The 18,629-nt window shown below is 37.7% G+C and overlaps 1 protein-coding gene across 2 annotated transcripts in view; it reads right to left on the bottom strand.

Annotated features, from left to right (window-relative positions):
* The window catches only part of CAAP1 (caspase activity and apoptosis inhibitor 1), a 50,538-nt gene extending 36,659 nt beyond the window's left edge, over positions 1–13,879 (bottom strand). Inside the window, exons 1-4 of one of the 2 annotated variants that reach the window (XM_081236970.1) lie at positions 13,438–13,879; positions 8,292–8,492; positions 7,364–7,448; positions 6,393–6,468 (exon numbers count right to left, since the gene is read on the bottom strand). In XM_081236970.1, coding sequence (XP_081093096.1) covers positions 6,393–6,468; positions 7,364–7,448; positions 8,292–8,492; positions 13,438–13,743 — 668 coding nt within the window. In that variant the 5' untranslated portion in view covers positions 13,744–13,879. Of the gene's footprint in view, positions 1–6,392; positions 6,469–7,363; positions 7,449–8,291; positions 8,493–13,340; positions 13,417–13,437 lie in introns of those variants that run through there. The other variant, XM_081236971.1, reaches the window with a different exon arrangement.
* Between the last annotated feature and the right edge of the window lie 4,750 nt (positions 13,880–18,629).

The following is an 18,629-nucleotide window of genomic DNA, read 5'->3' as shown; positions in this document are numbered from 1 at the left end:
GCTACTTTAGCTATAATAAAGCTTCTTTTCCAAATGAAGAGAGCACTCTGATTCCAGGCATATTACCTTATTTACTTAAAATTGTTGTTCTTGTTAAGCAACTTGTAATCTGTAACATGTGCAAATCTTGTCACAATATCTAAGTTTTAAAACACTGCAAAATTATAAATGCTAAAATTTTTAGACTATCTCAGTACAATACAAAGTTGCTCATTTACTTACCTAAGGTGAACTAAAGTGACAATCCCATCCCTCACCTTTTTAAAAATGAAGGTATTTAGAAACTACGAATGTTCTATCTTCATAGTTCCTGCATCTCATTCCTATTAAAATTGTTATAAATTAACACTCACTAATTTCAAGTTTCAAAGTAGTACACTGTCAAAAATTTCTTATAACTACTACTTTGTTTTTCCTTTGGGTAGTAAAAAGAACTATTGTAAAGTAAGTATGAGTAAGCAATCAAAATTTTAAAAAGCAGTAGAGATCAAGAGAGCTTGGGGGAAAAAACATGTATTTGAAAGCTGACCTTAAAAGATAAATATAACTTAAAAATATAAAGCTAACAATGTGAGGAGATCATGTAAAACTGAAAATATAAATTTAGATTTTTTTCCCTTGTGCATAAACATTTGTGTGTACTTGTGTATTTTCAAACTTTTAATGGTTTACGAGAAAATTTACATAGGGCATATTAAATACCATATACATACACATACGCATACATATACCTCATACTGAAAGTTGTCACTTTACAGCTTCTTAGATAATTCTAAGAAGCTATTAATGTTATGTCCTTTCTCATAAACACCACAATAAAAGCACAGAGGTTGCCATTAAAAGAAAATATCAAAATTTTCACGTGACTTTAATACCATAGACTGCTTTATCTAGACCTATTTAAAATTCTTTTTGTTCATCAAAATTGGGATAAAAAGGTAAAGGTGTATGTCTCAGTTGATAAGACACTGACAAACTGACAGAACTGGTTCCAAGGCAAACCTTTGGTCTTTATGTATTTTCCCTTGTATCAGAGTTTCATTTTCTAGACATTCTGTACATTAAGCATATAGGCAAATGAAGTACTATGTGGCAAAGTGAAACATATATATGCCACTCAAAAAGAGAGTACCTACACTCAGCTCCAAATTTTTTTTGCCCTCTCAGGAAAGGTTGCTTGATCTGATTTTCAAGCAACTCAGATATCCAAACTTTGGTGTGTTATCACTTGATTTTTAAATGTTGGAACTATTTGAAAATTTTTTTAATATTTAAATTGAGCAAAACATCTCTGTGGTTACAGGCAACAATCTAAAACTCTGGCTTATGTCTAGGTTTTAATCCAGTACCTTGCATAGTTTTCGACTGCCACTGTAACAAAAATCACCACAAATTTAGTGGCTTAAAACAATGTGAATTTATTAACTTGCAGTTCTGGAGGTCAGAAATCCCAAATTAGTCTTACGACACTAGAATCAAGGTGTAGGTAGTGCTACATTTCTTCTGGAGAATCCATTTGCTTGTCTTTTCCAGCTTCTGAAAGATCACCTGCATTCCTTAGCTTGTGGCTCCTTTTTCCATCTTCAAAGTACATCACTCCAATCTCTGCTTCCATCATCCCATCTCTTTTAGCTGCCTTTGACCAGTTAATTACTCCCTACCACCAATGTTGCATGCGTGGCGGCGGGGGGTTGTTTTGTTTTGGTTATTTTTTGGTCTAAATGCATTTGCTAGAACCTCCAAGAAACACTGAAAATGAATGTTCCTGCCTGAGTCGTCATTTTAATTCACCAAGTGGGTAGTTAAGCTTGGTCAAATGGTCATTATCATATCTGAATAGTTTTCTACTATATCTTTTTTACCTACAGCTTATATTAGAAATGACTGCTGAATATTAGCAAAGGCCTTTTTAGCATCTACTTATCTGACCATGTAATTTTTCTCCTTTAATTTGTTGAAATGACTTATGCTAATAGACTTTCTAATTAAGTCTCCTGTAAATTCCGAGAGTAAATCCTACTTGGTCAGTAGCATAATTACCCACTGATACGCTGCTGGATTCGATATGCTAATGTTGTACTTACAATTTTTACATCTATATTCACAAGTGAGAAGGCCTATAATCCCCTGCACACTTTTTTGGCACTATTTATGAAATTTGGGATATTAAAGCTATGCAGAAATCATAAAATAAACTGAAGATCTTTTCATCTTTTTCTAGGGCTTGGACTAATTTAAATAACACAGGTGTAATCTGTTTGAAAATAGTAACAGATGGCATGCATTATTGAATGTTTTATTAGCTGTAAACACATTACATGTATCAACTCATGTAAATAATAATTCAGTTGTGAATTCACCTTGTCTTTTTCAACAGATCTCTATTCACCTTTCTAATTTCTTCTTTGTTAATCTCCAAGTTTTCCACTTTTGGGAGAAGTTAATTTGGTTAATTTGTATTTTGATAGAATACCATACATTTGCTCCCATCAAGTTTGTTTATACAATGTGGAGTCTCATTATTCTTTTAAACTCATACATGCCTATGATTCTGTCTCCTCCTTTCTCACTAATCTCAATTTTAATTGCTCTCTACTTATTTCCTTAATCAGACCAAAGAAGAGTTTATCTTATTTTCTTGTCTTTACAAAAATCAAGTTAATAAATTTAATTATCCTTTTGTTTTCTGTTTCTTAGGTTTAATGTTTACCTTTGTTGTTTCATTTTTCTAACTTTCTTTTGGTTTATTTTGTTATTTTTTAAATTCCTTTAAGATGTGAACTAAGCTCCTGGGCTAGTCATTAAGCTTTTCTCTCTCATATCTAAATCTTCTCTTTAAATTTAGCTTTGAAATACTAACAATCAAACAGAACACATGAATTCCAACTGGATCCTGGATCAGAATCAATCAGTTAATTAATTAAAATAAACTATAAATTTGTTTTAGTAATTGGGGGAATTTTATATGGGCAATATATTAGATGATATTATTTGAATTACTGTTTATTTCTGAAAAGTGATGATGGCATTGTGGCTGTAAGACTCTCCTTATTTTTAGGAAGTGCATACTGAATTGTTTAAGCATGAAATGTTATGACATCTGTAACTTATTTTTTAATAGGTTATGAGATGAACTGTTTCCCCACAAAGAATTCATATGTGAAACCCTAACCCCAGTGCCTAAGAATGTTGACTGTTTTGGAGATAGGGCCTTTATAAAGCTAATTAACTTAAAATAAGGCCATTATGGTAGGTGCTAATCCAATCTGACTAGTGTCCTTATAAGGGGAGATTAAGACACAGGGAGAGACACCAGGGGGACACACACAGAGAAAGACAACCAAGTGAAAAGGCAGCAAGAGGGTGGCCATCTGCAAGCCAAGGAGAGAGGCCTCAGAGAAAACAACCCTGCCAGTACACTGATCTGCACTTTTAGCCTCCAGAACTGTGAGAAAATAAATTTCTGTTGTTTAAGCCAGGCAGTCTGTGGTATTCTGCTATGGCAGCTCTAGCAACCTAATACAAATGGCTCTTGGGGAAAAAGGATAAATATAAGGAGAGAGCAAAAGCAAAAATGGCAAGATGTTAATGTTGCTGAATCTAGGTAGAGGGTATATGGATGTTCATTACATCATTCTTTCAACTTTTATATAAGTTTGAAGTTTTCCAAAATAAAAAGTTTGGGGAAAAATTTTTCACTGGGAAATTCATACACACACACATACATGTAAGTTTGTATTTGTTTGTTAAAGCTGCCATAACAAAATACCAAAGGCTGGCTGGCTTAAATGACAAAAATGTGTTTCTCACAGTTCCGCAAGGTAGAAGTCAAAGATCAAGGTGTCTGCAGGTTTGGTTTCTTCTGAGGCTTGCAGATGGCTGCCTTCTGGCTGTGTCCTCACATGGCTCTTCTCTGTGTGTGCCCAGCCCTGGAGTCTTTCAGTGTACTCAAATTTTCTTTTCTTATAAGGACACCAATCAGATTGGATTAACTTAATCACCGTATTTTAAAAAAAGATTTATTTATTATTTATTTGTTTATTTATTATTATTTAATATATAAAATATATAATAAATTTGTTATTTATTTATTATATATTAAATATTATTTATTATTTATTTGTTTTGCTTATTTATTTTATTTTTATTTTTGGCTGCTTCAGGTCTTAGTTGCGGCACTCGGGCTCTTCGTTGCAGTGCACGGGCTTCTCTCTAGTTGTGGTATGCGGGTTTTCTCTTCTCTAGCTGTGATGCACAGGCTCCAGGGCACATGGGCTCTGTAGTCTGAGGCACACGGGCTCTAGTTGAGGCGTGCGAGCTCAGTAGTTGTGGTGCATGGGCTTAGCTGCCCCACGGCATGTGGGATCCCAGTTCCCTGACTAGGGATCGAACCCACATCCCCTGCATTGTAAGGTGTATTCTTTACCACTAAACCACCAGGGAAGTCCCATTTACCTCTTTAAAGACCTTATCTCCAAATGAGATTACATTCAGAGGTGGTAGGGATTAGGGATTTCCACATATGAATTTTGAAGGGACATAATTCAGCCCATAACCAGGTGTTTTCTCATTATCCTTGCCCTTACAGTCTTAAGTCTTTAAATCAAAAATTTTAATTCTATCATTTCTTCAATACTTTTCTAGCTATTTGTTTCCCTTTCTATAATTTCTAGTATGTTCAGGATAGGTCTAAAATTGTCTTCCAGGTAGCCATGAGTTAAACATAAGGATTTATACTTTTTGTGTGTGGTTTTTATTATTCTGTATTTATTTATTCAACTTGATTTCTTAGGACAATGATGTAGCCCCCAGTCATAGCTAACCTCTTTATCAGTTTGTCTCCTAAGTTTAGGAATTCAGAATTTATTTTTAGTTCCTAAAACTACATTTGTGGGGACTTCCCTGGTGGTACAGTGGTTAAGAGTCCGCCTGACAATGCAGGGGACACAGGTTCAAGCCCTGGTCCGGGAAGATCCCACATGCCGCGGAACAACTAAGCCTGCATGCCACAACTACTGAGCCTGAGCCTGTGCTCTAGAGCCCATGAGCCACAACTACTGAGCCCACGTGGCACATCTACTGAAGCCCACATGCCCAGAGCCCGTGCTCCACAACAACATAAGCCACTGCAAAGAGAAGCCCACGCACTGCAACGAAGAGTAGCCCCTGCTCATTGCAACTAGAGAAAGCTTCTGCACAGCAACAAAGACCCAATGCAGCCCAAAATAAATGAATAAATAAATAAATAAATAAATAAATAAAAGAAACTAAAAAGTACTAAAAAGTGACAAGCCTTGTAAATGGTTAAACTATCTGAACTAGATTAGCATATTACATAGACAATTTAAAGCTAAGTATTTTGAAGGCAAATCAATAGCAAGACTTTTTAGAAATGTGTACATTTTCTACTCTGTGGGTAAGTATAAATCATCCTGTGACACTCCTAAGCAAGATGTATGTGATGACCAAAAATCTACTGATTATGAGGCAACCAAGATACAATGACTTCTTCAATGCTTCAGTATAAGTAGATTATTTGATGCCCTCTACAGTTATAACATGAAATTAAATTATCTTTTTTCAGTGATACTTACCCAACAGCACTGTATTAGAAATGAAAATATACTCAAGGTTTCAGGTTAAATATGTGCTACTTATTTATGCTACTGCCTCTGGTTATCTGTTTTTATTTGTGCTACTGCCTATAGCCCAACTCTGCAAACAAAGATACAAGTCAGTCTTTGGCAACTACCAAAAAAAAATTATTTTAGTCAAAAATCATCAATAGATGATAAAATCAGTGGGTGAAAGTTTGATAAGCCCATGGCAGAGCAGAATAATCTAGAAAAAAGAAATTAGCATGTTGCTTCTTGATTAGTCAGCATCCCAAAACATCAGGTATTTTTCATCATCACAATAATCAAATTATATGTACCTATATAAAGTGAACCACCTTACTATCTCAGCTGTGAAAAGAGGCTATTATCACCAAACATTAATAGGTATGTAGAAGATATTCAGCGAGATAAAGTCTTCTAAACTACTAACATAATGTTTCGTAGAGTAAGTATAATACTTAATAAATAGTGGGTATCACTAGTGATACGTATATTCAAATTCCAAATGAGAAATGTGGTTCTGCTTGAGGCTGGCATTGTTGCAGTCCTATATCTGAGCAGTAGTTGAAGAAAATCATCTTAATCCTGAAAGCAATTAACTTCATTCTCATATATACCAAAAGGACTAATCATTACAAGTAAAACAATCAATCCAACATTGTTGAATCACTTTATATAAACATAACACAGAAAAACAATCACATTCTTGAGGTAAGGAATCACCAAAGGGATAACAAAGAAATTCTGAAATGAAAGTGAAAGTTTTTAACTTACTGACTAACTAAATCAGATCCCATCTTAGAGCCATCATCTGCCTCTTCTTCCATATCAGAGTCCATACCATTGTCACCTTATGAATGACATAAAAAAAATTGAAAGCATGCTCATAAAATGTCAGAGTGATTTAATCATTATACAGAAAGTGTCATGTATAAAGTGACGATTAAAAAACTTGAGAGTTGCTGAAAGATGACATTTTTAATTGCTTATATTTAAAATGCCTTATTAGGTATTTGTCATTGCCTTCCCTTTATCTATTTTATAAATGTACAAAATATATATAAGCAAGAAGGTGTATACATATAATACTTACAAACTATACACACATGTATACATCTATCACCATTTTACATTTTAAAAAGATGTTATCTCTGGAAATTGAAATTCTCCATTTTTTTGTTCCTTCTCTTATAATGCTAATGCTAATATCCTTGTAGAGTCCAAAAAGAAAAGCTTTAAAATCCAAAATTCTACAGGTAACATATACAAAGAAGAGTCTTACTTCAGGCAGACAGAAATGTTGGCAATTCTTCTAACTCTGCATTTGGGTCTTACTAGAGCAGAAATGGTATTCAACAGATAATTAAAAGCAGAAAGAATATAAAGCAGAAAATTTTTAAATATTTTAAGAGAAGGCTTTGCCTTCTCAATAAGTAATTTTTTATAGTATTTTGGGTAAACATTTTTTATTTCATTTTTTTATTGTGCACAAACTTAATGTTCTTACCTACACAACTGATTTGGAGAAACCATACATACATCAAAAAGTCCATTCCTGAGATGCTATTTTGATATGTAAACTATATTTCTGTACAAACAGAGGTAAAAATACTCAGTGATTACCCAATAATAAAATTAAAGTAACAGTCAAGTTAAAAGAAAAAAAAAAAAGAATACCCTCAGGATTTATGCTAAGTATAGTATTAACCACTAAGTTACCAGAAGGTAGAAATACGCATTCTTACCCTCAAGAATCTTCAAGATTTTTTTTTCAGACAGGAGCTCTAACTGTTCCTGGCACAGTTTTTTAATTTCTTCTATTGAACAGTTCTAAAGAAAATGACATTTTAAAAAATGCATTTACATAACACAGCACCAATGTAAACTAGAAAACAGCAACCGTTTAAAAAAAAAAAGTCTGCTTAAGCAAAATCCTACAGTAAAACAAATTAAAAGCCACATAAATTTTTTTCTGGGATGAAATGTAAAGACCTGCCAGTTAACATGTAAACATTATAATTTATAGAGTTTTGATTTGGATATATAAAGTCATGTTTATTATGACAGAACAAACTGAAAAGTAAGTAGGTGCCCATATATTCTTAACAGCAGCCTACTTATGTTAGGTAATACCTCTAAAGGCTTAAATATTCAAGTCCTAGCTCCATACATCTTAGATATATATGACGTTGGGCTTAACTTGTCCACGGCTTTTTTTCCACATCTGTAAAATTAGAATACCATGTATTTCCCTGAATAATTTTCAGAGATAAATACATGAAAACATTTATGAATTTAATGAAATACAGGCTATTACCAACTATCACTGCATACTGTTACACAGCAGTACACTACTTCTTAAAGCACCAGAAAGAATCAGTATACCTCTAACTTAGTTACTTAAACTGCCTGTATTTAATAGAATAATTTCCAGAAGGTCAAAAAATTCCTTACCTAAATATAGTAAAGTACCCTATTTCTTCCTGGCAAATTTTTAAATATACAAAGCCATTTATGGTTCTACAAAATCCCTTCTTTATATCTTTTTGAAGTAGCTCATATTAGTTGAAAACATCCGATTATAATTTCCATTAAGTAAAATGATTGCTATAAAAAAAGTGTTTGTATATTTCTGTATATGTGGATAGCCTGATAATGTATGTAATGAAGTACCTTTAACACATCAGGAAGCATCTTCTGTAACTTCTTCTCTCCTATGATACAGAAACACTGCTGAAGCATTTCTTTTTTGTCTGATATATAGAAACTAACTGGTTTTAATGCCACAGTCAGATCTAATCCACCTTCTTCAAGGTCACTGTGCTCTGCCAAGAATAACTCTTTTTCCAGAGTTGGCAAAAGATATTTTGCTTCCTAAAATTAAGAGACAAAGAACCATTAAACAATAGAAATATGTCTATAATGTCATACATTTTCATTTAATAAAATCTTCATTAAACATTTCCAAATTCTTTTTTTGCACAAATTATTTATTTAAAACCCTAGGAAAGATTGTTTAATTGCTCAGTATTCTTTGAAGTTACTCTCCACTCTGTAATTATCAATAAATTGAGAAAAAGTGAAGAGATAATATCCTAGGACACAAAAATGAAAATATACTCAATACTGAATGATTTCCTACAATTTTAGACTTGTGGAATACGATATTCCTCCAGTAGACAATTCACCCAAGAATTTTATGTATGCGTTGTCATTCTTCTTAATTCATAAAAAGAAATGGGATAGCAGCAAAAATGTTATAAACCACAAATATTATATAATAAAGTATCATTGCTTACCAGAAGCTATTGTCATTTTTTAAATAAAGATTTCTTTTTAAAAAATATTTATTTATTTATTATTATTTTTTTTTGGTGGCATTGGGTCTTAGTTGCAGCACACGGGCTCTGTAGTTTGCAGCACGCAGGCTCTCTAGTTGAGGCGCATGGGCTCAGTAGTTGCAGCGTGCAGGCTTAGTTGCCCCGCGGCGTGTGGGATCTTGGTTCCCCAACCAGGGATCGAACCTGCATCCCCTGCATTGGAAGATGGATTCTCAGCCACTGGGCCACCAGGGAAGTCTCTATCATTTTAAAAACTGTTATATACCTAATGATATTCAAAGCAGGCAATTAATTTAAGGCATTTCAATCAATTTTACCTCCTTTCTCCCAAATCTATCCAGTCTCTCCAAATCTACTGCCATAATCCTGATCCAAGGTACCATACTCTTTTTGCCTAGATTACCTCAGTAGCACTTAACTGGACTCCCTACATCTAATCTGAGGTCTTGCCAATCTGTTTTGTATATTGTCACCAAAATGGATTTTATAAAATGCAAATATACTCATCCTCCCTATTTACTGATACAAGCTGTCAATGACTTCCCACTGTTCTTAGGGTAATATAGCCTATTAGGTCCTTCGTGCTCATTGTGTTCCAAACACAACGACCTTGTCTGAACTACTCAAACATAAGGTGTTCTCCCTTCATTTCATACAGGCAGGGCTTTTGTACACACTGTTCTTCTGTCTAGGAGAGTCTTTCTTCCCCACTTTCCCATCACTCTATACTCCCAAGATCAACAAACTCAAGTAACAATTTAAAAGTCATTTCCTCAGGAAAGTCCCTAACTATATTATTCAAGTAGGTTTCCTTTTTATACTTTCTAACGCAACTGTTTAAAATGCAGTTTAAAAACAAGCTAATTTTAAAGAACACTATGAAAATTACACTGAAAAAGCAAAGGTTAGCTCTTGTTCTAATGGCTCACAAAGCAATTCAGGTGTTGGCAAGGATGTAAAGGAACTGAACTCCCATAAGGTGCTAGTAGGAATATAAAATACTGCAGCTAGGGCTTCCCTGGTGGCGCAGTGGTTGAGAATCTGCCTGCCGATGGGGACACGGGTTCGTGCCCCGGTCCGGGAAGATCCCACATGCCGTGGAGCGGCTGGGCCCGTGAGCCATGGCCGCTGAGCCTGCGCGTCCGGAGCCTGTGCTCCACAACGGGAGAGGCCACAGCAGTGAGAGGCCCGCGTACCGCAAAAAAAAAAAAAAAAAAAAAAAAAGTTTGTCGGGGCTTCCCTGGTGGCGCAGTGGTTGAGAGTCCGCCTGCCGATGCAGGGGACACGGGTTCGTGCCCCGGTCTAGGAGGATCTCACATACCGCGGAGCGGCTGGGCCCGTGAGCCATGGCCGCTGAGCCTGCGCGTCCGGAGCCTGTGCTCCACAACGGGAGAGGCCCCAACAGTGAGAGGCCCGCATACCGCAAAAAAAAAAAAAAAAAAAAAAAAAAAAATAGTGCAGCTGGTTTGGAAAACGGTTTGTAGTTCCTTATAAAGTTGCCATATGATGCAGATTCCTGGATATATATCCAAAAGAAATGTAACCATAATGTCTGCACAGAAACTTGTACACAAATGCTCATAGCAGCATTATGCATAATAGCCAAAAGTTGGAAACAATCCAAATGTCTATATCAATTGACAAATGAAATAATTAAATGTGGTATTAGCCACACAATGAAATATTATTCAGCTACAAAAAGAAATGAAGTACTGATATGTGTTAAAACATAGGCAGACTCTGAAAAACAAATATGCTAGGTGAGAGAGGCCAGACACAAAAGATCACATATGATTCTATTCATATAAAATGCCCAGAACAGGGAAATTTATAAGTCTATAGAGGGGACTTCCCTGGTGGCTCAGTGGTTAAGAATCCGCCTGCCAATGCAGGGGACACGGGTTCGAGCCCTGGTCTGGGAAGATCCCACATGTTGCAGAGCAACTAAGCCCGTGTGCCACAACTACTGAGCCTGCGCTCTAGAACCGCGTGCCACAACTACTGAAGCTGGCACGCCCTAGAGCCCGTGCTCCGCAACAAGAGAAGCCACCACGAGATGCCCACACATCGCAACAAAGAGTAGCCCCGCTCACCACAACTAGAGAAAGCCCGTGCGCAGCAACGAAGACCCAATGCAGCCAAAAAAAAAAAAAAAAAATCTATAGAGATAGAAAGTAGATTAGTGATTGCCTAGGAATAGAATGGGTGTATGGGTGTAGGGCTAGTAGGGATGACAGCTAAAAATTACATATAGGGTTTCTTCTGGGGATGATGAAAATACTTTAAAATTGACTACAGTGATGGTTGCACCACTCTGTGAATATACTCAAAAACCAGTGAACTGTATACTTGAAATTAGTGAATTGTACGGTTTGGGAATTATATCTCTATAAAGCTGTTAACAACAACAATAGGGAATGCAATACACAACTAATATTATGGCACTATTGGAATTTTGTGATGTTCTCTACATGCCTAATATATAATGACTTTTTTTTCTTTTACAAATACAGTTACTTCTCATGAGAAGTACCGTTTAGTTCTGTATGCAAATGCTTATAGAATCCTTATTATTGGTCTCCCCATAATAATAAAGAGTACTAAAGACATGGAAACTATTTAAGATAAGAATGGTGATATCCAAAACTGAATCGAAAAGGGGTGGAAAAAATGCATAGATCTATAACTATTGAAGAATTTGGGGGAAAAAAGATGGCAGTTAAGAGGAAAAAAACCAGCCCTAGAAAAATCCACCAGACCCCGACAGCTGTATGGTCCAACAGTCAAGTTCCGACATATCTTTGAGAAAAAGATATAAACTACTCTGGAACACACCAAAAAAAAATGCAAAGCTTTCCCAACTCAATCCATAAGGCTACCATAACCCTGATACCAAAACAAGACAGGATAACTACAAAAATAAAAACAATAAGCTGATTTAACTTAAGAACATAGGCACAAAAGTAAAAATACTGAATTTCAGCCGAGTACAACAACCAAATCAACAAATCAAATAGTATTTATCCCAAGAATGCTGAGGACAATTCAATATAAGTTAACTCATCAATAAAATTACATAATCAGATTAAGAATGAAAACTACTGATCACCTCTACAGAATGCCCTAAAGGCATCTGATAGAACTCTACAACCCTCAGAAAACCACGAATTAAAGAAAATGTCCTTAACTTGATCAAAGGTATCTTTCAGAACCTATGGCAAATACACTTACTGGTGTAAAATTAGAAATGTTTCCACTATGGGAAATGTTTCCACATGGGAAAAGAATGACTACTATGAATGCTTGTGTTCAACACTATACTAAAAGCTTTAGATTAAAAAGAAAGAAAAGGACTTCCCTGGTGGCAGTGGTTAAGAATCCCCCTGCCAATGCAGGGGACATGGGTTCAAGCCCTGGTCCGGGAAGATCCCACATGCCGCAGAGCAACTAAACCCGTGCGCCACAACTACTGAGCCTGCGCTCTAGAGCCCGTGAGCCACAACTATTGAGCCCGTGTGCCACAACTACTGAAGCCCGTGCGCCTAGAGCCCGTGCTCCACAACAGAAGCGCACCGCCATGAAGAGCAGCCCGCACTCACTGCAACTAGAGAAAGCCTGTGCGCAGCAACAAAGACCCAACGCAGCCAAAAATAAATAAATAAAAATTTGAAAAGGACAAAAAATAAGAAATATCAGGGCTAAAAAAGAATAGATATATGTACGTGTATAACTGAAGCACTTTGCTGTACACCTGAAACTAACACAACACTGTAAATCAACTATACTCCAATAAAAAATTTTTTAAAAAAATTTTAAATAAATAAAAGAATTATCAGGGCTGACGAGAGTTAATAAACAGGCTGCATATCAAACTATTAATGGGGAAGCATAGAGACTTCCATGATTTTCCCTTCATTTCTGTGTTGTATACATTTAAAGTATGTATTCATGCATTTGTTTTATAATGTAAGCAAACTTTTTTTTACAAACGTTAATATCTTGCTAGGTCGATGGAGCATAAAGAACATGGCTTTTAATAAAGATATTGCATTCAAATGTAGGCGTTATTAACAAACTGTGGCTGTGGGTAGACTTCCTTAACCTCTTTGAGCCTCAATTTTCTCATCTTGTAACGTGGAGGAAGAGAGAAATAAAGCGCGGCTCGCAAGGGCACTGAAGGGTAGTTCCTGACCCATACTTTTCAAGGAGACTGAGGAGACCACAGGAGTGGAAGAAGCCAAAAGCAGTATGAGTCAGACGATCGGTAAATTCGGAAACTTTAAGTTCAAGACGTGGAAGTGTGGGGTTCAAGGGAACTTAGGAACGTAAACTTCAAACACGGGACCCCTTAGGATCGCAGCGCTAACATGATATGATATACCTCCGGCTCCGCATCCCGCTGCTACATTCCGCTCCTCGCCCACCTTCTTCCGGAAACGCAGCCGCTTCGAGAAGAGGCGAGAAAAGCACGCACGCACCTGCTGCAAGGAGCCGGAGACGCTGGCAGATGAGTCAGTGCTCCTCCGCTTACGGCGCTCACCGCGCTCCACGCTGTTCCCACCCCAGCAGCTGCCGCCGCTCCCACCGCCAGTGACACTTCCACTCAAGCTGGTGTTCCCACAGCAGGTGACGCTCCCGCAGCCGCTGGCGCTCCCGCAACCGCTGGTGCTTCCACTGCCGCCGCTGGCGACGGCGGGAACCGGGTCCGGCGCCGCGGGCGCCGCCGCCGCCTCCTGACCGCTTCGTTTGCGCCGCTTCTCCCGGGAAGACTTCTTCCCCGTCATGATCCCTCTGCTGCAACCATCCGGGGAAAGCCCGCCGCTTCTGGATCGACCGAAAGCCTACCGCAGCAGTTAGCAGCGGGCACGGGGTCGTCGCAGCTTTGACGTCACTTCCGGCCGCATCGATGACGTCAGGAGGCGTTTCTGGAGGCGGGGCCGGAACCAATAGCGCTGCCTCCGCCAGCCGAGGAGGTAGGCTTGAGTTTGCGACAGGTGAGCAGCGTGGGTCGTTTTTTGTTGTTTGTCTTCATACCCCTACAAAGGGCCGAAGGCGGAGCATTACAGCAACTCTTTGCCTTATTGATACTGTTTTTCTATCTTTGTCTATATACAATACACAGTAAGGTAAAGGTATATTGTTTGATTCTCCAGTGTCATTTGTCTTTCAGTTTTTGGTTGACACTAACAACAATAAAGAAAATTTAAGGGAAATCTCATTATCATCATCACGTGGATAGATTTTTTTTTTTAATGTATTTTAGGGAGTTGTACAAGAGTAGGGTCTTCTGCTTCTTTGTTTTCCCCCATTAACACTACTCTCTGGGCATGATTCCTTTTCACTCTAAAGGCCCTTGACGCTTGTATTTATTCTTTCTCAAGTTATTTAATATTCAAATACTGGCGCTTAGGTTGTTGACAGCCTGGCACATTGTCAAAAAAATGCCGCTGTAAATAACAAGAAAAAATTTACATTATTTTGTACTCAAAAAAAAGAAACTGATCAAAGGATATAAGCATCTTATTTTTCTTCTATTTAATCGAGTTCCTTTGAAAAAGAAGGGCTGAACCAACTTAGAATGTCATGCATACACTGAAATCTTCGTAAGAATTTGTTCTAACACATAATAATAGTAGTTTTAACTTGGATTCTTGACTTACAGTGTTGAGTACTTTTCCACTGATTGGAGCACTGTTTCCTCATCATCAAGTAGTCTGGTATTGTTTAACCATTTTTCTACTAGAATAAGTATAGCGACCTGCTAAATGTAAATTAATTCTTTATGTTGGGGAAAGGGGAGCAGGAATAAAATACTATTGGCGTATTAGTGTTGCTACCTTTTCTCTCTTCCTTCTTTCCTCATAAACTGCCGTTTCACACTAGTTCTTGGTTTTTTGAAGGAGAGGAAAACAAGAAGAGTTTAGGAGTGGAGGTCACCAATAAGGAGATCCCAGACCATTTTTTTTAAAGGGATTTGAGGCAAGAAATGCAAAAGAAAAGGAGCAGTGCGTGAAGGCAGCAATGGAAAAGAATAGAAGAGAATTTAGGGAGTATTTCCGGAGATTATGTATTTCCTGCATAGAATGCATGAGGGACAAGAAAAAGACGAGTGAGTTTTTGAAAATAGATTATGGGTCATAGTTTTATAAATGTTAGCTTTTGTGGGCTGCTGTGTGGGATTTTTGGATCTAAACACAAGCCAGGTTTTAAAATCAGAGATCAAGAACACATAAAAAAAAGTGTCACCTTTTGGCTTCGGTGGTCTCAGCTGAGGCCTTTAGCCACGGAAGGAAAAAAGGTAAGGATAGGGCAACACTAGCTGGGTGGTAGTAATTTTCTAACTTTCATTGAGGTGACAGAAAGCAGTTGAAAAAAGAAACCTCCCTTTGACCACATTCCCTACCTGTCTCAGTCACTCAGCAACTATTTAGTAAGTGCCTAAAACAAACCAGATTGCAGGGGCAATCCCAGGTCTGGGAAAATAGCTGTCTCCACTCCCCATTCCACCCTTATATTTGCCTTCTAAAGTCAATGCTGAGGCCAAGCCCACTGTACCCTCAGGAGTTCCTTATTGGCCTCATTAAGTCTCATGCCTGAAAGGAATGGGAATATTACAGTATATTCACAGACAGAATAAATACATAAAATCAGTAACATGTAATTGTTGTGACCTTGTTATGAACTGAATTATGTTCCTCCAATATTTATATGTAGAAACCCTAACTAACCCAATATAACTATATTTGGGGTAGGGAGTTTAAGGAGGTAATTAAGCTTAAATGAGGTCATGAAGACAGGGAAAGGGCTTTGACTCATGGTGTGAATATGACAGAGACATCCAGGTTGGCTTAGAGTCAGTGAGATGCCACTGGCTTATTTAGGTTGAACCATATGAAATTGCCTTTTTTCTAAGTCAAAACTGGTTGAATGGTGACAGTTTCATATGGTTCAACCCAATATTATAGAGCTTAAGAGGCCCAGCACTAAATATTGTTATAAGCTTAAAAGCTCTGCAAGCAGATGCAGGACTGCTTTTCTGCCCTGGAACAAATATACAGGAGGGTGGACAGAGATTGGGATTTATATGCCATTTTCATAACTACTCTTCAATGAGTTCACCCAGTGAGCATTAATCACAGTGATTGGCTACGGACAGGATGCATTAATGCTGGGGCCAATCAGTACTTCGCTGGAATTTTATAAAGAGACATTAGATGAGAATTTTGCTCTTTCATCTTAAATGATGAACTATAAGGAAGTTACCTCATAGCTGCTAGTTGTCATGTTCCCTGTCCTGAGAAGGATGCTAAGAGAATGAGACCAACAAGAGACACTTGCTGAAACAAGACACAGAAAGTGTCATTTTTCATCAGTGAGCCAATAATTCTTTTTTTTTTAAGCTGATCTGTTACTTTCTGTCACTTGCAACCTAGAGTCCTAATTAATACAACTTACGACATGTAAGATGTTCCAAGAACAGCATTTTTTTCTGCTGCCCCATATCTTTCCTAGAAATATACCCTCTGAGACTATTCAAAAACCCCACCTCCACTCATCTTAACTACATCTAAGATTTCACTTCAAGTATCACTTATTTAAAACCCTTCCAAATCACTTGCATTCTGAACCCTGCTAAGATTAGCCTCTTTTTCCTTTGTAACCTACTGTTCTCCCTACAGAGCAACCAAAACTCTCTACTGCAGGCACTTGCTAATATCTTCTTCAAAATACTGTTAGTTCTCATGAACAGAGGCCGTGTATTACATATCTTTGTAGTCTCAACATATAATACAGTATCTGGCACGTGCTAGAAACTCAATGCTTGTTAAACTCTGTACTGAGAAGTTGCAGATCCACACAGAGCTTCTTTTATGTCGCCACTGTGGTAAATGGCATTAATGGCTCCAGGTCTTCACCTCTCTGTCTTCATGCCCTTTGCCATGTAATTTAATAATGTCCTTCTTCCACTGACTAGAGACATAATTCCTGCAAAGTGGAGTCAGCCATATGACTTAATGAAGCCAAGGGGATATTAGCAGATGTGCAGCAAGCAGTCTCAAAAAAAAGCTTGTGCAGTTAGGATGGTCCACTCTTGTGCTTCCACCATCACCATGAAAATTATATACTCAGACTAGCCCATGGGTCCCAGGAGAAAGTGGAGACAAATAGGGCTCAGCTGCCCCAGCTAAGCTATCCAGTCAAGTCCAGAGCAGAGTCACAAATGAGCCTAGCCAGGATCAGCCAAACCCCAAACTTGTAACTCCTGAGCTAAATAAATGCTATCGTTTTTGTTATTGTTTTCTGTGCAGTATTACTGTGGCTATAGTTAACTTATATGCATACTTTCTAGACTCCCCCTGCCCCCTCTTTCCTTGTATTTCTCTGCTAGTTATGAGAAGGACCTTCAACGCTGTTTGATATCAAATGAGTCACTGTTCAATGCTACAGCTGTAGGATGGGTAGATGTGATTCTTATATTCTAACAGAAATGCCTTTATATTTCATGGTGAGGTTCTGTAGCATTATAAAGAAGTGTAAGGATATTTGTGTTTAGAGTTCCAACCAACTGCTTTTATTAAAAAATCATCAGGACACCACCACCCCCTACCACCTACATGGGCACTTTTTCCCCCTGTAGCAATAAAATCTAGTATTTTTCTTTTCCTTTTAAATATTCTTTGTACACAGCAGTCACTTTCATTGTTAAAGAAGATGTTAGACTTGGTTATCTTTGAAAGTAATGCTTGATAAACACATATGTGGCAGATATTTTGCTAGGCTTTTTTTTTTTTTTTTTTTTTTGGCTGCGTTGGGTCTTCATTGCTATGCGCGGGCTTTCTCTAGATGCGGCGAGCGGGGGCCGCTCTTCCTTGCGGTGCGCGGGCTTCTCGTTATTGTGGCTTCTCTTGTTGCAGAGCACCGGCTCTAGGCGCACAGGCTTCAGTAGTTGGGCTCAAAGGCTCTAGAGCGCAGGCTCAGTAGTTGCGGCGCACGGGCTTAGTTGCTCCGCGGCATGTGGGATCTTCCTGGACCAGGGCTCGGACCTGTGTGCCCTGCATTGGTAGGTGGATTCTTAACCACTGCGCCACCAGGGAAGCCCGTATTTTGCTAGGCTTTTACACAAATATCTTATGCTTCTATTTTATGAAATCTCAATGTAGAGATGTGTAAACTGGGACTGAGGTTAAGCAACTTGCCTTAACTCATTAGTAAGTGGTGGAAATATCACTGAACTATATGGCTTTTTAACTCCAAAGCCAGTACTCTTTTGCTATATTACACTGCATCTCTGGTTGCTCTTACTATTGAAATTTTAAATGAGGTAGATGTAAGCAAACATTTCTTGAATTTATTAGTTCCTTTGAAGACACAAGAATGAAAGAAATGTGGTTTGAGGACTTGTTTCAGGCCACTTTTTTCTGCTCTATTTATCAACCTTACATGCCACTACCAACCATCATAGTTGCTATTATGATAAAGTGAAGAGGCTACTACAAATCGAGATTTTTCTCCATACGGATATCCAGTTTTGCCAACATCATTTTTTAAATATAATTTTGTTGTTTTGTTACTACTGACTTGTCAAAAAAATTTACTTGACCTCTTTCAGTTTCTTCACCTGCAAAAGTAAGATTACTAGCAGTACTTGCCCCATGGAAATAATGGTAAA

Source organism: Mesoplodon bidens (assembly GCF_964165515.1).
Source record: "Mesoplodon bidens genome assembly, chromosome: 6".
NCBI classification, from domain to species: Eukaryota; Metazoa; Chordata; class Mammalia; order Artiodactyla; family Ziphiidae; genus Mesoplodon; species Mesoplodon bidens.
The sequence above is the reverse complement of the archived record's forward strand: the minus strand, read 5'-3'. Positions and strand labels throughout refer to the sequence as shown.